Source organism: Erythrolamprus reginae, chromosome 2 (genome assembly GCF_031021105.1).
Source record: "Erythrolamprus reginae isolate rEryReg1 chromosome 2, rEryReg1.hap1, whole genome shotgun sequence".
Lineage (NCBI taxonomy): Eukaryota > Metazoa > Chordata > Lepidosauria > Squamata > Dipsadidae > Erythrolamprus > Erythrolamprus reginae.
This window is the reverse complement of record NC_091951.1, coordinates 22128140-22152374: the sequence shown is the minus strand read 5'-3', so window position 1 is coordinate 22152374 and position 24235 is coordinate 22128140. Positions and strand designations below refer to the sequence as shown.

Here is a 24235-nt window from a genome sequence, read left to right as displayed (position 1 = left end):
GATTTGTCATGAATTGTTTTATTGCTGTTGTGAGCCGGCCCGAGTCTACGGAGAGGGGCGGCATACAAATCCAATAAATAAATAAGTAAGTATGTATGTATGTACAGTGATCCCTCTATTATCGCGAGGGTTCCGTTCCAAGACCCCTCGCGATAATCAATTTTTCGCGATGTAGGGTTGAGGAAGTAAAAACACCATCTGCGCATGCGCGCCCTTTTTTCTATGGCCGCGCATGCGTAGATGGTGGAGTTTGCGTTCCCCGCTGCCCACGCAAAGGGGAAACCCCGATTCGGCTCCTCGCTGCTGCTGCGCTACCGAGCAGATCAGCTGTTGGGCGGCCGAAGGAACCTTCCCTGGGTCTTCCCCCTCTTGCTGGCGGGCGGGCGAGCGGCGGGCATCAGCGAGGAGCCGGGGTTTCCCCTTTGCGTGGGCGGCCGGGAAGACCCAGGTTGGGGGTTCGGGGGGGGTGCTGGGAAGCCCCCCAGGCCGGCTGCGACCTTTTAAAACAGCCGCGCCGCTTCCCAGCTGAGTCCTGAAGCCAAACCCGTAAGTGGGTTTTTAAAAAAAAATTAATATTTTTTTAAAAATCGCGATATAGCGTTTCGCGAAGATCGAGATCGCGAAACTCGAGGGATCACTGTATGTATGTATGTATGTATGTATGTATGTAATTAAGTAAGTAAGTAAGTAAGTAAATAAATAAAAAAATAAAAAAAAATAAAAAAAACACATTTCTAAATTTAGCTCAGAAGGTGTCACATTAACCATTTTCTGACATATTGTCAGGCTTGGAAGACACAGATTTTCTCCATGTATGTGTGTGTGTGTGTGTTTGTGTAGGTGGGTGTATCTGTTTTTCTCTCAATGTATATACCGTGTTTTCCTGAAAATAAGACAGAGCCTGAAAATATGGTATCTAGAAATATATAATCTATCCCCAGCACATCATGATATATTTAATTATGGTCTTTCGCATTTCTAAGAATTCTTGATTGACCCAATTAAACAACTGAATTTGAATGGATATTTGAACATGGATCTCTGTAGTCTTCTATGAATCATAAATAATGTGAGTGATTGGTATTGGAGCATGCTTATTTTTTTCACGGTAATATATACTTTTTACTTTTTCCCCATAATCTCTAATTATTTTATAAACAATTAAAGTTCTACTTTTTTGAATCTTACAGACAAAGAGGATGGCAATAAGAACACTTGGGACAATTGTAAATAACAAGCAACATTGAAAAGGAAGGAAAATCAAGCGAAAAATCAAAATATTTTCCATTTTTTTCAGAAAACCGTACAATTCTTCTGATCCTCCTCCAGCAGCTGTTAGACAAGAGAGAGAAAATCAAGAAGGATTTCAAGCTGGAATAAGAAGATTATGCAGAACACAAAGATAGATGACAAAGAAGAGCAAATGCTTGAATCTGCTGACAGTGTAAAAAATTCATTCACAATTTCAGCCATGAAACACCAGAGGACTCACACAGGAGAGAAACCCTTTGAATGTCCTGACTGTGAGAAAAATTTTAGTCATAATAATGCCCTGGTGCAACACCAGAGGATTCACACAGGGGAGAAAACCTTGGAATGTCCTGACTGTGGGAAACGTTTTAGCCATAATTCCAGCCTGGTGACACACCAGAGGACTCACACAGGAGAGAAACCCTTTGAATGTCCTGACTGTGGGAAAAGTTTTAGTCAGAATTCCAGCCTGGTGAAACACCAGAGGACTCACACAGGAGAGAAACCCTTTGAATGTCCTGACTGTGAGAAAAGTTTTAGTGATAATTCCAACTTTGTGAAACACCAGAGAATTCATACAGGAGAAAAGCCCTTTGAATGTCTTGACTGTGGGAAAAGTTTTAGTCATAATTTCAACCTGGTGACACACCAGAGGACTCACACAGGAGAGAAACCCTTTGAATGTCCTGACTGTGAGAAAAGTTTTAGTGAGAATTCCAAACTGGTAAGACACCAGAGGACTCACACACAAGAGAAACACTTTGAATGTCCTGACTGTGAGGAAAGTTTTAGTCGAAATTCCACCTTTTTGAAACACCAGAGGACTCACACAGGAGAGAAACCTTTTCAATGTCCTGACTGTGGGAAAAGTTTTAGTCGTAATTCCAATCTGGTGACACACCAGAGGACTCACTCAGGAGAGAAACCTTTTGAATGTCCTCACTGTGGAAAACATTTTGGTCAGAATTCCCACCTGATAACACACCAGAGGACTCACACAGGAGAGAAACCTTTTCAATGTCATGACTGTGGGAAAGGTTTTAGTGAGAATTCCTCCCTGGGGACACACCAGAGGACTCACACAGGAGAGAAGCCCTTTGAATGTCCTGACTGTGGGAAAAAATTTAGTCAGAGTTCCCACCTGATAACACACCAGAGGACTCACACAGGAGAGAAACCTTTTGAATGTCCTGACTGTGGGAAAAGTTTTAGTGACAGTTCCCACCTGATAACACACCAGAGGACTCACACAGGAGAGAAACCTTTTGAATGTCCTGACTGTGGGAAAGGTTTTAGTGAGAATTCCTCCCTGGTTACACACCAGAGGACTCACACAGGAGAGAAACCGTTTGAATGTTCTGACTGTGGAAAAAGATTTAGTAATAATTCCAACCTGGTGAGACACCAGAGGACTCACACAGGATAGAAACCTTTGAATGTACTGACTGTGGGAAAGGTTTTAGTGATAATTCCAACCTGGTGCAACATCATGGGACTCATACAGGAAGGGGATTGTGGTGGGAGGGAAGAAGGTAAGAGGGAGAGAGGGAGAAAAGGTAGAAGGAAGAGAAGGAGATAGTGGGAGGCTAGTAACATATAATATAGAAGGAAAACTGATGTCTGATAAAAGTAACAGTGCAAATTTACGATATTTGTTATGATACATGGGGGAAATGTACATTTGCAGCATGTTGATGTGGTATACATATAAATGTAAAGTTTGTGAAAAGATTATTGTAAAATAATCTTTGATCTTCTGATTGTTCAGTTTCTGCTCTGGGTGAAGGAATGGCTCTCAGAGGGGGAAGGAAAGGCTTGTGGCAGGGGAAGGCAGCGCTCTCAGTTGGTGGAGGAAGGGCTCCCAGCGGGAGAAGGAAGGGCTCTCAGAGGGGGTAGGAAGGGCTCGTGGCGGGGGAAGGAAGGGCTTGTGGCAGGGGAAGGCAGCGCTCTCAGCTGGTGGGGGAAGGGCTCCCAGCGGGAGAAGGAAGGGCTCTCAGAGGGGGTAGGAAGGGCTCGTGGCGGGGGAAGGAAGGGCTTGTGGCAGGGGAAGGCAGCGCTCTCAGCTGGTGGAGGAAGGGCTCCCAGCGGGAGAAGGAAGGGCTCTCAGAGGGGGGAGAAAGGGCTCGTGGCGGGGGAAGGAAGGACTTGTGACAGGGGAAGGAAGGGCTCGCGGCGGGTGAAGGAAGGGCTCTCAGAGGGGGTAGGAAGGGCTTATTGCAGGGGAAGGCATCACTCTCAGTGGGGGAAGGGAGGGCTTGTGGAGGGGGAAGGCAGTGCTCGCATCGGGGCAGGGCAGGCATAGGTCCAGGGGAGCCCTGGTGGCACGTGCTTGTGCGTGTATGCCTGGCAGCGCCACCGGAGCTAGGCTACACACTACATTGCTGCCACCAGAACTGTGTTCCCCACTGTTTAGGGTCGGGCCCACCACTGCCTGTCAATGAATATCTCAGCTTCAAGTGCAACAACACACGAGCACAGAATAGAATCAAACTCAATGTAAATGCCTTGAAACTCTTGACTGCAGAAAATAGAACTTCAGCGACATAGTGATAAATGCCTGGAATGCACTACCTGACTCTGTGGTTTCTTCCCCCAACTCCAAAAACTTTAACCTTAGACTAATGTCAACTCCACCCCTTTCCTAAGAGGTCTGTAATGGACGTCCATAAGTGCACCACTGTGCCTACCATCCTTGTCCTACTGTCCTATTGTCCAAATTTAGCTATACTGTACGTATTTTGCTTTTCTTGATATTTATACTGGGGTGGGCTACTGCCCAGTCTGGGGGGAATACAGTTGGGTAGCGAAAATGGAACTCCACCCCAGAGCACCCAATTTGCACTGAAAGATGTTAAAGGATGTTAAAACACATCCTCGGAGAAGGGCGGCATACAAATCTAATTAATAAATAATTAAATAATAAAGAAAGAAAATGCAGGGGGGGTCCTGCATAAGACACACCCACAGTGTGATAGTAAAAATTTTGGTAGCCCTTCACTGTACAGTATCACCTCTACTTAAGAACTTAATTTGTTCCGTTACCAGGTTCTGAAGTAGAAAAGTTTGTAAGTAGAAGCAATTTTCCCCATAGGAATCAAGGTAAACGCAAATAATGTGTGCAAACCCATTAGGAAATAAATAAAAGCTTAGAATTTGGGTGGGAGGAGGAGGAGGAAGAAGAAGGAGAGGACAGTTGCTGCCGAAGGAAGAAGGTGAGATAAGGGGAATCAAAAAAATCCAAAACTTTAAGGCTTTAAAAAAAAAAGAGGGACTCTGGGGTGGTGAGGAGGAGCACGCGTCTCCCATACATTGCGCCAGAGAGAGAAACCTAGGGGGAATGGCAGGAAGCTGGCTGGGCCTTCGTGCTGCTCTCAAATTTCCTGGGAAATTTTTCCCGGCTCGGGTTCTTAAGAAGAAAATGGTCCTTAAGAAGAGGCAAAAAAATCTTGAACACCTGGTTCTTATCTAGAAAAGTTCTTAAGTAGAGGCGTTCTTAGGTAGAGGTACCACTATTTATACCTGTTATCATGTACATGTTTTGACAAATAAATAAAATAAAACCATGTCCTTTAAACAATAAATTTAGGGGGGGAAGTCCCTCCCCCCGTTTTTGTATGTTGGTCTTGTAGATATGTATGTTTTGTATTTTGTACATTGGGTTTTTTTAATTCAATAAAAATCATTTTAAAAAATAAAATAAATTTAGGGCTCAGCAGGTATCTAATCTTGGTAAGCCAAGTAGCATCACATTTCACTAGGCTCACTTGCAAAGTTGCGGCATACAAATCTAAGTCATAAATAAATAAATAAATAAATAAATAAAATAAAGTTGCTAGAAGTGAAAAATGATTTGATAGCATTTATACAATGAAAACATCTTGCAAATGCCTTAGGTAGAGACGGGACAAGAGTGTTTTTCTGCCGCTATCAGGAGATGGCAGTCAGATAGGAAACACCTGTGCCGGAAACGTGCCTAATACAGGTGTTAAAATCATCGAGTACCGAGAGCAATCATGGGCCTACCTAGGTATGCCCATGTTTCACCATCACTCCGCAGTCTGCATTGGCTGCCGATCAATTTCCGGTCACAATTCAAAGTGTTGGTTATGACCTTTAAAGCCCTTCATGGCATTGGGCCAGAATATCTCCGAGACTGCCTCCTGCCGCATGAATCCCAGCGACCGATTAGGTCCCACAGAGTGGGCCTTCTCCGGGTCCCGTCAACTAAACAATGTCGGTTGGCGGGCCCCAGGGGAAGAGCCTTCTCTGTGGCGGCACCGGCTCTCTGGAACCAACTCCCCCCGGAGATTAGAACTGCCCCTACTCTTCCTGCCTTCCGTAAACTCCTCAAAACCCACCTTTGCCGTCAGGCATGGGGGAATTGAATCATCTCCCCCTGGGCATGTTTGATTTATACATGGTATGTTTGTGTGTGTGTCTGTTAGTATATGGGTTTTTTTAAAGCTTTAAACATTTTAACTGATTGGATTATTTATGATTTGTACTGCTTGCTGTGAGCCGCCCCGAGTCTTCGGAGAGGGGCGGCATACAAATCCAAATAATAAATAAATAAATAAATAAATAAATAAATAAATAAATTGCTAGAAAAGATCAGAGGAGAGACACAGGACTTCCTCTTCCGGAAGACTCAGGGGAGGGAGGTGGGATGCAGAGCGGCTTTTGTGCTCTTCCGAGGATCGAAGCATCAGCTGGAAGGTGAGTTGAGGGCAGGTGGGGGGAGAGTCCGGGAGCAAGTCGGGCTGTTTGGTTCCCTCCACGGCCTGGAAGCAGAGAAGCAACCGGGCTGAAGCGCGTCAGCTGCTGGTGCTGCAGGTTCCTCCCCTGCCCAAATTTAATCCCACTGGTGCTGCACGCTGTGAAACCGGTGGCTGCAATTTTCTGCTGGTGAGAAGATTGAAAAAGTCTCAAGTTAAGGTTGATTCTCTGGGAATGGCTTCCCTCCAGAGGTTGTGGGTGCTCCATCACTGGGGGTTGTGAGAGAGTTGGGAGGGACCTTGGGGGTCTTCTATTCCGACCCCTGAGCAAACAGGAGACCCAATACCATTTCAGGCAATCGGTTAATTGTTCTCAGTGTCAGGAAAATTCTCCGTAGTTGTTGGCTGCTTCTCTCCTGGGTTAGTTTCCATCTATTTCTTCTTCTCTTGCCTTCTGGTGTATTGCAAAATAAATTGACTCCCTTTTTGACCCCTCAAGCATCGAAAGATGGCTCTCATCTCATACCTAGTCCTTCCTTTCACTGGACAAACCCAATTCCTGCAACCCTTCTTTAGATCTTTTCGCCTCCAGCCCCCTAATCATCCCTTCTTCTCTTCTCTTCTCTCTTTATAGAGTCTCTACTACTCCTACTCCTTTTTAATACAGTGATCCCCCGGTTATTGCGTCCCCGACCATTGCGAACAGGGTAATTTGCGATTTTTCAACCCGGAAGTCAAAATACCATCTACGCATGCGTGCCCTTTTTTTCTATGGGCACGCATGCGTAGATGGCAACCGGGAGATCAGCTGCTGGGCGGCTTCCCTGGGTCTTCCCCCTCTTGCTTGCATCAGCGAGGAGTTTCCCCACCGCCCACGCAAACTCCTCGCTACCGCTCGCCAGCCCTTCGCCTGCCCACGCCGTTCGCTCCCCCTCTTGCTGGCGGGAGGGCGAGAAGCCCTCCCCAGCACCCGCTCGCCCGCCCTTCGCCGCTCGCCCGCCCTTCGCCCTGGCCGCTTCTTCCCAGCGGAGAAATTCCAGCCCCCACCTGGTCCCGCCCGATCCTCCTCCCTGAGGCAGCTCGCCCTCCCATGTCCGCTTCCTCCACCCTCCATCGCAAGCCCTCGCCACCGCAGCCAACGCGCGCTGCGATCTTCAAGCCCGGCTCCTTTCGGCCCAGCATCCCGGGCCAAGCAGCTGCCTTCCGTGACTGAGCCTGGCTGGCCCGGAAGATCGTAGCGCGCGTTGGCTGCAGCGGCGAGCGAAGCCAAGCCGGCAGCAATGTCGCCGCCGCTGCAGCCAACGCGCGCTACGATCTTCCGGGCCAGCCAGGCTCAGTCACGGAAGGCAGCCGCTTGGCCCGGGATGCTGGGCCGAGAGGAGCCGGGCTTGATCCGCTGAGCCTGGCTGGCCCGGAAGATCGTAGCGTGCGTTGGCTGCAGCGGCGAGCAAAGCCAAGCCGGCAGCAATGTCGCCGCCGCTGCAGCCAACGCGCGCTACGATCTTCCGGGCCAGCCAGGCTCAGTCACGGAAGGCAGCCGCTTGGCCCGGGATGCTGGGCCGAGAGGAGCCGGGCTTGATCCGCTGAGCCTGGCTGGCCCGGAAGATCGTAGCGCGCGTTGGCTGCAGCGGCGAGCAAAGCCAAGCCGGCAGCAATGTCGCCGCCGCTGCAGCCAACGCGCGCTACGATCTTCCGGGCCAGCCAGGCTCAGTCACGGAAGGCAGCCGCTTGGCCCGGGATGCTGGGCCGAGAGGAGCCGGGCTTGATCCGCTGAGCCTGGCTGGCCCGGAAGATCGTAGCGTGCGTTGGCTGCAGCGGCGAGCAAAGCCAAGCCGGCAGCAATGTCGCCGCCGCTGCAGCCAACGCGCGCTACGATCTTCCGGGCCAGCCAGGCTCAGTCACGGAAGGCAGCCGCTTGGCCCGGGATGCTGGGCCGAGAGGAGCCGGGCTTGATCCGCTGAGCCTGGCTGGCCCGGAAGATCGTAGCGCGCGTTGGCTGCAGCGGTGAGCAAAGCCAAGCCGGCAGCAATGTCGCCGCCGCTGCAGCCAACGCGCGCTACGATCTTCCGGGCCAGCCAGGCTCAGTCACGGAAGGCAGCCGCTTGGCCCGGGATGCTGGGCCGAGAGGAGCCGGGCTTGATCCGCTGAGCCTGGCTGGCCCGGAAGATCGTAGCGCGCGTTGGCTGCAGCGGCGCAACGCGCGCTACGATCTTCCGGGCCAGCCAGGCTCAGCGGATCAAGCCCGGCTCCTCTCGGCCCAGCATCCCGGGCCAAGCGGCTGCCTTCCGTGACTGAGCCTGGCTGGCCCGGAAGATCGTAGCGCGCGTTGGCTGCAGCGGCGGCGACATTGCTGCCGGCTTGGCTTCGCTCGCTCGCCGCTGAGGAGCCGAAGATTGGGGGGTGGCGCGGCTCTTTTAAAACATCGCCGCCGACATGGGGGGCTTGCTAGCACCCCCCCAAACCCGGGTTGGGGGTTCGGGGGGGTGCTAGCGAGCCCCCCATGTCGGCGGCGAGGTTTTAAAAGAGCCGCACCGCCCCCCAATCTTCGGCTCCTCGCTAGCGCTGCGGAAGTTTAAAACACCATCTGCACATGCGCAGATGGTGTTTTTACTTCCGCAGCGCTACTTCGCGAAAACCCGCTCGTTGTGGGGGGTCCTGGAACGGAACCCTCGCAACGAGCGGGGGATCACTGTATATATATTGTGGCAATCAAAACTAGTTACAGTAATCTTAAGTTTGATCTTACTAAAGCAGTGTTTTTCAACCGGTGTGCCGCGGCACACTAGTGTGCCGCGAGACATGGTCAGGTGTGCCGCGAGGCGGTTCGCCCCCCCCCGCTATTGCCCCCCCCCGCCCCCGCCGCCGCTATTGGCACCCTCCCACGGGAGGCCGGCAAAGGTTGCTTTGAAAGTCGGCCCTTTCGCGCCCATGGCTTCTCGTCGCTTCCCCAAAGCACCGTCGCTTCCCCGAAAGCGCGCTCCTCATCTCCCTGCCAGCCCACGGGGGGGCGGGGGGGCGGGGAGGCGCCGGCAGCAGAAGGGAAGGGAGCCGCAGCCGCCCCTGCCTCCCCACGGTGCCTTCGGCCCCCTCAGCCTTTCGGCGCTGCCCCCCGCCCGCCCTCTCTCCTCCTCTGCTGTCTCCTGCCTTTCGGCGTGGCTCCTCCCGCACCCGGAACGCAGGAGACAAAAAATGGCCCAACTCTCGTTCTCTCTCCGTTCTCAGCGGAGGCCAGCAAAGGTAATATTCAATGTCGGGAGCGCGCGGGCGGTTGCGCGCGCTCCCTACCCCCCTGCTAGCCGCTCGGAATATTAAAAATAAGAAAAACCTTCGCCGGTGAAGGCTTTTCTTATTTTGAATATTCCGAGCGGCTAGCAGGGGGGTAGGGAGCACGCGCAACCGCTCGCGCGCTCCCGACATTGAATATCACCTTCGCTGGCCTCCGCTGAGAAGAACAGAGAGAGAACGAGAGTGAGTGACAGCAACAGACAGCAAGATAGAGAGAAAGTGAGAAAGAGAGAGAGAGAAAGGGGGGAGAGAAAGAGATAGCAAGAGAGAGAACAAGAGAGAGAAAGAGTGTGAGAAAGAAAACAAGAGAGAGAGAAAGCAAGAGAGAGAAAACAAGAGAGAAAGTGAGAAAAAGAGAGAAAGAGGGAGGGAGAGAGAAAGAGAGAGAGAGAAAGAACAAGAGAGAGAGAGAGAAAATAAGAGAGAACAAGAGAGAGAGAGAGAGAAAATAAGAGAAAAAGAGATAGCAAGAGAGAGAGAAAGCAAGAGAGACAGATAGGGAGAGGAAAGGAGAGAGAAATGAGAACAAAAAGGGGAGAAAAAAGGAGAAATGATTGAGGCAGAGAATGAGAGGAGAGAGAAACAAAAGAGAGAGAGAGGGGTGATTCTTGAAGCATATGGTAAAAAGCACCCAAATAATAAGAAATGCCCCCCAGCCCACACCTCTTTTTGAAAAGAATAAAAGAGAAAAAACCCCAGCCCTCAACTGGTTTTGGAAATGGTTCCAGTGTGTATACACACACACACATAAGGGGGGGAGAGAGACAGGGATGGAAAAAGAGGAGAAGTGAGAGGGAAAAGGAATGAGGGAAAAAGGGAGGAAGAGAGAGAAATGACAAACATGAGAGAGAAAAGGGGGAAAGACAGGAGAAGTACCCAGAAATGAGATATAAAGTTGAGTAGGGATGATTGATGATTGACTGTATTTATAAGGGGATGTTACATGGGATTGTATATACGAGGGGGTTATGTATGTATGTATGTATGTATGTATGTATTTATTTATTTGTTTAATTTGTGTCATTTTGGTTGGTGGTGTGCCCCAGGATTTTGTAAATGTAAAAAATGTGCCGCGGCTCAAAAAAGGTTGAAAATCACTGTACTAAAGCATGAAATTTGAAAAAAATTAGAATATTTCAAATTGATTATTTATGTTAATTGGATTTAGATTTTATGTACTGTGTTTTTTACTCAAATGTTGTGAGTATGTTGTGAACATACTTTTTTTCTCTATTTAATTTCATTTTGTTGGAAAGGGCCCAGTGTTGAAATCTGTAGAGAGTCAAATCCAAACCCCACAAGGAAATTCTGATCACAGTCCAAAAACACAATCCACAGTTCAAAATATAGGATCCAGCAAAGCTTGTTCTTGCTCTCGCACACTTTTACCCGGCATCTGGTTAAATCACTCTTCATCTTCTTCCTCTGCAACTCCAGTGCAGTTGCTTCCTCTCAAGAACCTTGCTGACCTCTGTGCCTCCCTCCAGCCTGAGACTTTATGGATTTGTGAATTAATTTAACAATTGTGGACTTTGTGAATTGTGAACACTTAGAATTAACAATGGTGGGAAATAAAGATGAAGAAAAAGAAGAAGATTACAAAGATCAAAAGAATTGAAGAGAAAAAACGATAGATGAATACACTGAGATTTACAGTGACAAGAAAAATGAAAAGGATCTTGAAAATAAAAGACAGATTGATGATTATATCGGGATTTATAATGATTGCACCGGGATTGACAGTGACAAGAGATATGAGTGACAGAGACCGGGGGGGGGTACAGTGAGAAGAGACTAAGAGGGATTGGGAATATACCTATACAAATATATTCAAAGAGGGATTGGGAATATACCTATACAAATATATTCAAAAGGAAAAAATGTTTTGGATTTTCCTAATGGTCTTGCAAGTATTATTTGCTTTTAAATTGATTCCTAAGGGAAACATTATTTCATCTTACGAGCTTTTCTACTTACAAACCTCATCACGGAACGAATTAAGTTCGTAAGATAATAATAATTATAATTATAATAATTATAATTTATTAGATTTGTATGCTGCCCCTCTCCGAGAACTTGGGATGGCATACAAATGTAATAAAGATGAGGTACCACTGTACTGGAATTTTACGAGGCCCATCCTTTAAAATCCATGGCCCTCATCTTTTTATAGGCGCAAAAGGCGTTTGATAATTTGAAGTGGGAATTTGTACTTGAATTAATAAAACAAATGAAATTTGGAACCAAATTTATTAGACTGGTAGTAGCAATATACCACACACAATCTGCAAAAATAATGATTAATGGAGAACTAACGGAGTCATTTTAAATTTGGAAAGGTGTGCGCCAGGGATGTCCTTTATCCCCATTACTTTTTATTCTGTCTATCAAAACAATGTTAAAACAAATTAGGGCAAATTCTGAGATTACTGGTTTGAAAATTAGAAACATAGAAGACTGATGGCAGAAAAAGATCTCATGATCCATCTAGTCTGCCCTTATACTATTTCCTGTATTTTATCTTAGGATGGATATATGTTTATCCCAGGCATGTTTAAATTCAGTTACTGTGGATTTACCAACCATGTTTGCTGGAAGTTTGTTCCAAGGATCTACTACTCTTTCAGTAAAATAATATTTTCTCATGTTGCTTTTGATCTTTCTCCCAACTAACTTCAGATTGTGTCCCCTTGTTCTTGTGTTCACTTTCCTATTAAAAACACTTCCCTCCTGAACCTTATTTAACCCTTTAACATATTTAAATATTTCGATCATGTCCCCCCTTTTCCTTCTGTCCTCCAGACTATACAGATTAAGTTCATTAAGTCTTTCCTGATACGTTTTATGTTTAAGACCTTCCACCATTCTTGTAGCCCATCTTTGGACCCGTTCAATTTTGTCACTATCTTTTTGTAGGTGAGGTCTCCAGAACTGAACACAGTATTCCAAATGTGGTCTCACCAGCGCTCTATAAAGCAGGATCACAATCTCCCTCTTCCTGCTTATTATACCTCTAGCTATGCAGCCAAGCATTCTACCTGCTTTTCCTACCACCTGACTGCACTGTTCACCCATTTTGAGACTGTCAGAAATCACTACCCCTAAATCCTTCTCTTCTGAGGATTTTGCCAACACAGAACTGCCAATACAATAATCAGATTGAGGATTTCTTTCCCTAAAGTGCATTATTTTACATTTGAAAGCATATTTAGATAATAACAGATGAAACATACAAATACTTCAGTTTAATAAATTAAATTCATTTTATTTCTTTATTGATCAAAGTAACTAACCAAATTTGAAATCGTTGCATATTGATTCAGAAATGGGTTATGATCTGCATATGTTTATGTTTTTTTCTTTTTAGTATATTGGAAAATTTAAATAAAGTTTTTAAAAAATATTTTACATTTGAAAACATTAAACTGCAGTTTCCATTGCTTTGACCACTTATCTAGTAAAGCTAAATCATTTGCTATATTACAGACGCCTCCAAAAATATCAACCCTACTGCACATTCAGCCATAACCACAATATATCCCTTTACTGCCATTTGGGTAATTTCATCCACCATCTTGTTCTCATAATCCTCAGATTGCCCTGGAGGCCTATAGATCACCCAAATTCTAATGACAAAACCCTCTTTAGTTTGCATGCAAACCCAGAGAGTCTCCAGCTCTTTACATGCATTTTGACTGAGTGTTGCTTTTAGATTTTCCTTAACATAATTGGCTACTCCACCTCCCCTTCTCTCTACTCTATTCTTCCTATACAACATATATCCTGGTATGGATATTTCCTATTCATTGGAGTCCGTAAACCATGTCTCAGTTATGGCAACCAGATCCAAATTATCTCTAGATATTATGGCCATTAACTCACAGAACTTGTTGCTCAACCTTCGAGCATTCGTACACATTTTTTTAAAATTATCATTATTTGTTTGCCCCTTACCATCAACAACTACATCTATTTCATTTACAGCTGCCTTTTCATAAACTTCAACACTCATTTATTGGTCAGGAACAGAAATCATCCACATCAGTTCCATCTCTGTCCCCTTTACCTAGTTTAAATGGCTGTCCAAAAAAGTTCTGAACTCTTCACCAACCACCTGGGTATCTCTGTATGATGGATGCAAACCATCCCTCTTAAACAGCTCCCTATTTGACCACCTACTAACATCATAACTAACATAGACAAAACCTTCAGCTTTACACCACTGCCTTAACCGCACATTAAACTCTGCCATACAAGTTGTTTTATCTTCCTGACCACAAACTAGTAACACCTCTGAGAAAGTCAGTGAATCAGTTATTCTGCCCAGACATTGGAAATCTCTTTTTAGATGAACATTTCTCTGGATAAAATCATTTGTGCCAAGATGCACCACCACATCAATGTTATTAACTTTACTCACAGCCTTGACAATATTTGTAATCCGCCTCCTGTCCCTGCTGGCAGTGGCCTCATGGAGACACCTCATCAGCTTTAACACGTCCTTACACTGTCCCAAATGAACACCTCTCACAGTCAAGTCACCCACAAGAAAATGCGTCCTCTTTTTATTTCTACTAACTGCACCTGATGGTTTGGTAACACTATGCACCTCACTTACAACAACTTGCCTTTGGAACACCCCCTCATCCTCCACCCGAGGGGCCTCGCTAATATCCACAACAATCTTACCATTTAAAGCCGCAAAAACATTATAGGAATTTGATACAGAGAGATCAAAATTGCTATGTTTTTGCTCCACTGCACGTAATCTTCCTGAACCGACAGTTGTCCACACAGCCCCACAGCCCTCCTCCTCGGGGGGCGCTGTGGAAGTGGAGGCTGCACACATGGGACAATCTTTCCACTTCTGACTGCAAGCTACAAACTAAGAACTGCAATCTAGAGATCTCGCCATATAAACTAGATGTCCTTATGCAAAGAGGGCAGCACCCGAATTTCCGCAAGGTACTACGGAACACAACAGCCAAACAAATGTTACACTGCACCAAGCCAGACATCTTAACAATTTATTGAAATCAGGTACTTAGCAAGAAAATCAACAACCCCTGTTGCTACCAAACTCTTGTCGTTTTTGGTTTGTAGTTATATCTTTCTCTCCTCCTTCTCTCACTAGGTCTCAGATCCCAGCCAGGAGCTCTTGCCCTGGCCTCTGTGAACTGGAACTGCACATTGAGAAAGTTCTCACATAGAGAAGTGTTTCTGTACCGTACAAGGTTTTTTTCTGTAAAGGGACCAGCTGAGAGATACACAGAGCTGCTAAACTTCAGTACAGGTAAGACGCCCATCTGATGCCAAACCCCTCGCTCCCTTGCCCTGCCCCACCTGGCCTGCCTCCCCCAAATTGAGCCCCACCACGAGACAGGCCCCTGTCTTATCATCAGGGAAGCATGATTATATAATTATAATTATATAACAATTATACAGTCTACAATTATATAATCTATCCCCAGCATTTCAAGATACATTTGATGATAGTCCTTTGCATTGCTAAGAATTCTTGATTGACCCAATTAAACAAGTGAATTTGAATGGATATTTGAAACTGGATATCGGTAGTCTTCTATGAATCATAAATAAATTAAGTGATTAGTACTGGGGCATGTTTAATATACAGTATATATAGTATATATATATTTACAGCAGCATGAAGCTTATAACTTCAGCCTGATGGTGGTAAATGTGATTTCACCGAAACGTCACATAGACACTCAAAATATTACACGGGGTAAAACCCGAACTCAGAACAATCTACATATATGTGTGTGTGTGTGTGTGTGTGTGTGTGTGTGTATATATATATATATATATATATATGTGTGTGTGTGTGTGTGTGTGTGTGTGTGTGTGTGTGTGTTTTCGTAGATTTTCACGGGTACAGGTATGACGGTCTTGGTATATTCGGGTTTCTTCCCGTGTAGGATTTGGAAATTTCTGGCGACGTTTCGATGAGGTCCCACTCATCATCTTCAGGCTGGTGTTTCTGTCCTTGTTCTAAGGTGAACACTGCGAGACCTAAGCTGCCTTCCTTCTATAAATACTGGTGGCTGGGTGTGGTTTGATGGCTCAGCAATTGCCTGCTGTGTAGAAACTTCCTGGTGAGTCAGTGGGGAAACATCTGGGGTCGTTGATGTGGCTGAAGTATGCTGATTAGTTAATGGTTGTTGATATCACGCCTAATCAACAACCATTAACTAATCAGCAACCTATATATAGGTTGGGCGGAGAGGCAAATAAGGAGCTGTGATGTTCCTTCAATACACCAGGGTGATTCGACACAAAAATATGTAACCCTTCCCTGGTGCAGAGGTGAAGGGATTGGATACTGTAGCCTAGAGGATAATTCTCTGCCTTACAAGGCAAAGGTTGCAGGTTCAAGTCCCAGTGGGTATGGCTAGCTGATGAGGCCAAAATAAGGCCGAAATAGATCTATCCTAGTCTCCCTTAATTTTCAAATTCAGCAAAAAATAAAAATAAAAATGTGACATATATATTTATATATATATATATATATATCAAATGTTTTTAGCTGAAATTTTTAAATTAAGGGAGACTAAGATGGTACCATTTTGGCCTTGTTCTGGCCTCATCAGCTAGCCACACCCTTCCTTACTGGGATTCAATCTATATATATATTTACAAGGCAGAAGCTGCCAGATCGAATCCCAGTAGGAAGGGTGTGGCTAGCTGATGAGGCCAGAACAAGGCCGAAATGGTACCATCCTAGTCTCCCTTAATTTTAAAATTTCAGCTAAAAACATTTGATACATACAGAATATAGTTGTCGGCTATGAATAAATTAACTGCCTTGAAATGGTCCTGGGTTGGGCCTAGAAGCAAAAAGGAACTGTGACGTTCCTTCAATATACCTGGGTAATCCGACATAAAAAACCCCTATAGCCCCATATGAACCCCTCGTCTTACGAACAACCCGAGATACGAACCCGGGGTTCAGAAAATTTTTGCCTCTTCTTACGAACTTTTTTCGTGTTACGAACGGCAAACCCGAACTTCCGGGTTTGGCATTCCGGAGGCTGCTGGGAAGCCCCGCAGCCCGGCTGTCACCTTTTAAAACAGCCAGGGGGCTTCCTAGTTGCCTCCCGAAGCCAAACCCGGAAGTTCGGGTTTGGCGTTCGGCTTCGGGAGGCTGCTGGGAAGCCACCCGGCTGTTTTAAAATGTGACAGCCGGGCTGCGGGGCTTCTCAGCGGCGGCAGGTACGTAAGACGGAAAACGGCTTTGGGTTTTTGGCTGGGAGGGAGGGCAGGAGTTCCGACGCTGGGGGAGGGAGTCAGGAAGGTCCTCCTGCTCCCCCCGTCAGCGAAAAACACAAAGACGGTCTGCCGCCGCATGACAGGCAGGGCGGAGCAGCGTGGAGCAAAGGGAGTCTGAAACCGCCAGCGGCTTCAGTTTCCCATTGCTCCGTGGGTGGCGGCAGACCACCTTTGTATTTTTGGCTGGGGGGGGAAGCAAAAGGCGCAGGATCGGGCCGGCAGCGGGCACGGGGAGAGACAGCAGATCTGCATCCTGGGCAGGTGGGCGGGCCGCGGGCGAGGAGGCGCGACCAAGCGGGCCGGCTCAGGCTCCGGCTAGGACGGGGCGGGCAGCGGCTGGGCGCGGCGGTGAGGGTGCGTCTGACTCGGGGCTGGCGGCGCCTGACTCAGCGGGGAACATCAGCGTGGGAGGCAGGAGAGGACCAGGCAACCGGAGCAGCGTCACCGCCGCTCCGGGCTTGGCTTCCCTGGCCGCCTTGGCTTCCCTGGCCACTTCCCTGGCCGCCTGGCGCTGCGATCTTCCAATCTTCCCTTGGCGATCTTCCCTGGCTTCCCTGGCCGCTTCCCTGGCCGCCTGGCGCTGCGATCGAAAGATCGCAGCGCCGATCGCAGCGCCAGGCGGCCAGGGAAGCGGCCAGGGAAGCTAAGAGAAGATCGGAAGATCGTAGCGCCAGGCGGCCAGGGAAGCCAAGGGAAGCCATGGGAAGATTGCCAAGGAAAACGCCCAGCCCAGCCCCCCCGGAGGCGTTTTCCTGGAAGGAGTGCCATCCACCACTGAGCTTTTCGTAATCTGTTTCAATTTTCTTCACTCCCCCCCAACATTCCCCGCCTTGCTTCGCTTGACTGGCCGGAGGACATGACATTCACCGCCTCCCGTGCCTCCTTCGGCTTTGCGATTGGATGCGCCTCCTGCCGCTCTGCCCAATCGCAAAGCCGAAGGAGGCACGGGAGGCGGTGAATGTTATGTTCTCCGGCCAGTCAAGCGAAGCAAGGCGGGGAATGTTGTGGGGGGAGTGAAGAAAATTGAAACAGATTACGAATAGCTTGGTGGTGGTGATTGCACTCCTTCCAGGAAAACGCCTCCGCGGGGGCTGGACTGGGCGTTTTCCTGGAAGGAGTGCCATCCACCACCGAGCTTTTCGTAATCTGTTTCAATTTTCTTCACTTCCCCCCCCCCCAACATTCCCCACCTTGCCTCGCTTGACTGGCCGGAGGACATGACATTCAACGCCTCCCGTGCCTCCTTCGGCTTTGCGATTGGACGCACCTCCCACCGCTCTGCCCAATCACAAAGCCGAAGGAGGCACGGGAGGCGGTGAATGTCATGTCCTCCGGCCAGTCAAGCGAAGCAAGGCGGGGAATGTTGTGGGGGGAGTGAAGAAAATTGAAACAGATTACGAAAAGCTCGGTGGTGGTGATTGCACTCCTTCCAGGAAAACGCCTCCGCGGGGGCTGGACTGGGCGTTTTCCTGGAAGGAGTGCCATCCACCACCGAGCTTTTCGTAATCTGTTTCAATTTTCTTCACTTCCCCCCCCCCACAACATTCCCCGCCTTGCCTCGCTTGACTGGCCGGAGGAAATGACATTCACCGCCTCCCGTGCCTCCTTCGGCTTTGCGATTGGGCAGAGCGACGGGAGGCGCGTCCATAGGCTTGGCCGGGTCGCCGCAGCACCCTCCCTTCGCCAACCCTTTGGCTGTCACCGGTGGGCTTAGGGTGCCTCGGCACCGACTTCGCTGCCCCTTCCCCGTCAGCCAACATGAGCCATAAGGAAGGGACCATCGTGGCTGGGCGGGGAGCGCCGCCTTCTTTCTCTTTTTCCCTCCCATCCCAGCCCCCCGGGTGGGGAGGGGGGGGAGATCCGAACGGGGGAGGGGTAACGATTCTGGGCAGCTGCCGACCGTGCGGAGCGATCTTCTGCCGGCGAAGGGCGGGGAAGCCAGCGGCTGTAGCAGCTGGTGCAAGAGGCTTCCCCGCCCTTCGCCCGTGGCCAGCATAAGATCGCTCCGCTCGGTCGGCGGCTCCGGAGAGGCAGGAGCCAGGCACTCTGCGTGCCTTTTGTCCGTCCCCCCCCCCGCCACCACCACCGCCCGCTGGCTGCGAGTGCTCTGCCAGGCGGCCAGCAGGCATTCAGGGCGAAATGCATGGAGGAATGGGAAGCTGAAGCCACCGGCGTTTGAGCTTCTCATTCCTCCACGCCCTGAATGCCTCCTGGCTCAGGCGGGCGGCAGCAGACCGCCTTTGGGTTTTCGGCTCGGGGAGGAGGGAGTTAGGAAGGTCCTCCTGCTCCCCACCCCCAGCCGATAACCCAAAGGCGGGCTTGAGCCAGGAGGCATTCAGGGCGAAGTGCGTGGAGGGTTTGGCGTTGGGGTTCAGGAGGCTGCTGGGAAGCCTCCCGGCTGTTTTAAAACGTGACAGCCGGGCTGCGGGGCTTCCCAGCAGCCTCCCGAACCCCGAAATTTTGCCAAACTTCCGGGTTCAGGAGGCTGCTGGGAAGCCCCCCCCCCCCCCCCCGGCTGTTTTAAAAGGTGACAGCCAGGCGGCAGCGTTTTTTTGCGGGGTTTTTTTTGCTGTTGCACGGATTAATTGACTTTACATTGTTTCCTATGGGAAACAATGTTTCGTCTTACGAACCTTTCGTCTTACGAACCTTCTCCTTGCACCAATTAAGTTCGTATCATGAGGTATTACTGTATATGTCAATTTTTTAAATTTATTTTTTAGCTGGAATATACACACATACATACATACATATATATACATATAATTTTTTCACATCATCTCTAATTATTTTATAAACAATTAAAGTTCTATTTTTCTTTGATTCTTACAGACAAAGAGGATGGCAATAGGACCACTCGGGACAATTGAAATAAAAAGCAACATTGAAAAGGGAAGAAAATCAAGCAAAAAATTTAAATATTTCCATTTCTTTCAGAAAACCATACAATTCTCCTCCTCTTCCAGCAGCTGTTAGACAAGAGAGAGAAAATCAAGAGAGGTTTCAAGCTCGAATATGCAGATTATGCAGAACTCAAAGATAGGTTACATGAAAAGTCAATCAGCAAAAAAGGGAGATATCTGGAAGTCAGTTGAGAGGAAAAGTTCAACAGTAAAGCCATGTAAAGCAGACAGGAATGCAGGCCTCTCCCTGTGAGGAAGAAAATGGCTTGAATGAAAGTACCACTAAACGAGGCATTGTCCATATTTTTGATGAACAGCTGTGAAAAAGCAACATAGGTTTCCTGTTGTGGAAAAAGAAGAGATTTCAAATCACAGCTGTTTCTGCAATGAGGAGCTAGACAGGAGAAAATCCATGCACACTATCTCAGCATAGCAAAAACTGGTCAGAACAGCTCCTTTGTTATTCATGGAAGCAACCACGTAAGAGGGAAGCCACAAAAGTACTCCCAATGTGCTTAGTGCTTTAATGAGCATGGCAACATGGTGGTATACCAGAAGACACACATGAGGGAGAAAACATGACTGTGTAGATTGTGTGAATATTCATTAGAAATTCTCAGGTCATGAGACACTACAGGATGCACACACAGGAATAACACCATATGAACATCCTTTCTGTGAAGAAAGTTTCAAAGAAAGAATTCCAGTCTGGTTAAGCACCCAAGACTCAGAAACAAGAGAAAATATTTGAATGTGCTGACTAAAAAATTCAGTCACAATTTCAGTCATGAAACACCAGAGGACTCACTCAGGAGAGAAACCTTTTGAATGTCCTGACTGTGGGAAAGCTTTTAGTGCAAATTCCAACCTGGTGAAACACAAGAGAATTCACACAGGAGAGAAACCCTTTGGATGCCTTATCTGTGGAAAATGTTTTAGTGATAATTCCCACTTGATTCAACACCAGAGGACCCACACAGGAGAGAAACCCTTTGAATGTCCTGATTGTGGGAAAAGTTTTAGTCAGAGTTCTCACCTGGTGACACATCAGAGGATTCACACAGGAGAGAAACCTTTTGAATGTCTTAACTGTGGGAAAAGTTTTACTCATAATTCCAGCCTGGTGAGACACCAGAGGATTCACACAGGAGACAAACCCTTTGAATGTCCTGATTGTGGGAAAAGTTTTAGTCAGAGTTCCCACCTGGTGAAACACAAAAGAACTCATACAGAAGAGAAACCCTTTGAATGCTTTATCTGTGGAAAATATTTTAGTGATAATTCGTGCTTGATTCAACACCAGAGGACTCACACAGGAGAGAAACCCTTTGAATGTCCTGACTGTGGGAAAAGCTTTAGTCATAGTTCTCACCTCGTGACACACCAGAGGACTCACACAGGAGAGAAACCCTTTGAATGTCCTGACTGTGGGAAAAGCTTTAGTCAGAGTTCCCACCTGGTGAGACACCAGAGGACTCACACAGGAGAGAAACCTTTTGAATGTCCTGACTGTGGGAAAAGCTTTAGTCAGAGTTCCCACCTGGTGAAACACAAGAGAAATCATACAGAAGAGAAACCCTTTGAATGCCTTATCTGTGGAAAATATTTTAGTGATAATTCCTGCTTGATTCAACACCAGAGGACTCGCACAGGAGAGAAACACTTTGAATGCCTTGACTGTGGGAAAAGATTTAGTCAGAATTCCAGTCTGGTGACACACCAGAGGACTCACACAGGAGAGAAACCCTTTGAATGTCCTGACTGTGGGAAAAGTTTTAGTCATAGTTCCCACCTGGTGACACACCAGAGGACTCACTCAGGAGAGAAACCCTTTGAATGTCCTGATTGTGGGAAAGGTTTTAGTCAGAGTTCCCACCTGGTGAAACACAAGAGAACTCACACAGGAGAGAAACCCTTTGAATGTCCTGATTATGGGAAAAGTTTTAGTCATAGTTCTCACCTCGTGACACACCAAGGGACTCACACAGGAGAGAAACCCTTTGAATGCCCTGACTGTGGGAAAGGTTTTAGTCAGGTTTTCTGCCTGGTGAGACACCAGAGGATTCACACAGGAGACAAACCCTTTGAATGCCTTATCTGTGGAAAATATTTTATTGATAATTCCCGCTTGATTCAACACCAGAGGACTCACACAGGAGAGAAACACTTTGAATGCCTTGACTGTGGGAAAAGATTTAGTCAGAATTCCAATCTGGTGACACACCAGAGGACTCACACAGGAGAGAGACCTTTTGAATGTCCTGATTGTGGGAAAGGTTTTAGTCACAGTTCCAACTTAGTACAACACCAGAGGACTCATACAGGAGAGAAACACTTTGAATGTCCTGACTGTGGGGAAAGTTTTAGTCAGAGTTCCCACCTGGTGACACACCAGAGGACTCACACAGGAGAGAAACCCTTTGAATGTCCTGACTGTGGGGAAAGTTTTAGTCAGAGTTCCCACCTGGTGAGACACCAGAGGACTCACACAGGAGAGAAACCTTTTGAATGTCCTGACTGTGGGAAAAGCTTTAGTCAGAGTTCCCACCTGGTGAAACACAAGAGAACTCACACAGAAGAGAACCCCTTTGAATGCTTTATCTGTGGAAAATGTTTTAGTGATAATTCCTGCTTGATACAACACCAGTGGACTCACGCAGGAGAGAAACCCTTTGAATGTCCTGACTCTGAGGAAAGTTTTAATGATAATTCCAACCTAGTGAAACACCATAGAATTCATACAGGAGAAAAGCCCTTTGAATGTCCTGACTGTGGGAAAAGTTTTAGTGAGAATTCCAAACTGGTAAGACACCAGAGGACTCACACACAAGAGAAACCCTTTGAATGTCCTGACTGTGGGAAAAGTTTTAGTGAGAATTCCAAACTGGTAAGACACCAGAGGACTCACACACAAGAGAAACACTTTGAATGTCCTGACTGTGAGGAAAGTTTTAGTCGAAATTCCACCTTTTTGAAACACCAGAGGACTCACAGAGGAGAGAAACCCTTTCAATGTCCTGGCTGTGGGAAAGGTTTTAGTCGTAATTCCAATCTGGTGACACACCAGAGGACTCACTCAGGAGAGAAACCTTTTGAATGTCCTCACTGTGGAAAACATTTTGGTCAGAATTCCCACCTGATAACACACCAGAGGACTCACACAGGAGAGAAACCTTTTCAATGTCATGACTGTGGGAAAGGTTTTAGTCGTAATTCCAATCTGGTGACACACCAGAGGACTCACACAGGAGAGAAACCTTTTGAATGTCCTGACTGTGGGAAAAGTTTTAGTGACAGTTCCCACCTGATAACACACCAGAGGACTCACACAGGAGAGAAACCTTTTGAATGTCCTGACTGTGGGAAAGGTTTTAGTGAGAATTCCTCCCTGGTTACACACCAGAGGACTCACACAGGAGAGAAACCCTTTGAATGTCTGGACTGTATAAAAAGTTTTAGTCAGAATTCCAGCCTGGTGAAGCACCAGAGGACTCACACAGGAGAGAAGCCGTTTGAATGTTCTTAGTGATAATTCCAGCCTGGTTAAACACCAGAGGACTCACACAGGATAGAAACCCTTTGAAGGTTCTGTCTGTGGAAAAGGTTTTAGTGATAATTCCTGCCTGGTGACACATCAGAGGAATCACACAGGATAGAAACCCTTTGAATGTCCTGACTGTGGGATAATTCCAACCTGGTGCAACATCATGGGACTCATACAGGAAGGGGATTGTGGTGGGAGGGAAGAAGGTAAGAGGGAGAGAGGGAGAAAAGGTAGAAGGAAGAGAAGGAGATAGTGGGAGGCTAGTAACATATAATATAGAAGGAAAACTGATGTCAGATAAAAGTAACAGTGCAAATTTACGATATTTGTTATGATATATGGGGGAAATGTACATTTGCAGCATGTTGAGGTGGTATACATATAAACGTAAAGTTTGTGGGGGGGAAATGAAAAATAATGAATGTCCTATCTGTGGGAATGGTTTCAGTCAGAATTGCAACCTCGTGGTACCCCAGAGGATTCACACAGGAAAGAAACCATGTGAATGTCCTTTTTGTGGGAAAGGTTTTCGTTATAATTCCAGCCTGGTAAAGGACCAGAGGAGCCACACCATTAAAATGTACAATTACTTCATCTTCAAGCATAAATCGTCCCTTATTGCACACAGGGAAATTCACGCGAGGCAACATTTCAAGAGTTTAGAGAAGTTGTGAATTTCATTTGTGATCTCTCATTGAAAATGTAAATGAAAAATCGATTGTTGGAATTTGGCCTAATTTAGTTTACTCTCACATTTCTCAGGATTAAATTTATAGGTGGAGAGAAAAGGAAAGTGGAAAATGGCCTCACTCCCACAACATTATAACATTGACAGGTTTAATATGTCTTGTAAGAATTTATAAACCTCTGCTGGTAATCTATCTAATCCTTGGGTCTTATTGTTTTTTTGCCTTTTTATCACTTCCGTCAACTCCATCATTGTTATTTTTTCATTTAACATATTTTTAATATTCTCAGGCATATTGGGTAATGTAGCTGTTTCCAAATTATCTTTTACTCTGAATTTTTTTCTTTATCATATAGTTTTTCATTAAATTCTTCAATTATTGTTTTTTAATCTCATTTTGAAAATGTATACATCCTTTGTCATAATTTACTTATGAATTTCTTCTTTTTTCAATTTATTTAAAGTATGTTCTGCCAGTTGTTAGCCATTCACTGAACTTTCCTGCCTGCATCATTTTCTTGAACAGTTCAGCCGGGCTAGGAGTTGGAAGTGCGCGTGT

General features: G+C 46.9%; 1 protein-coding gene across 1 annotated transcript in view; it reads left to right on the top strand.

The window, feature by feature from the left end:
- LOC139159248 (uncharacterized) overlaps positions 1-24007 on the top strand; it is a 57293-nt gene extending 33286 nt beyond the window's left edge. The window contains 2 exon segments of the mRNA XM_070736591.1: positions 1345-2783; positions 20218-24007. Of these exon segments, the coding sequence (XP_070592692.1) occupies positions 1345-2783; positions 20218-22970 (4192 nt within the window). The 3' untranslated portion in view covers positions 22971-24007.
- The last annotated feature ends 228 nt before the right edge of the window (positions 24008-24235 follow it).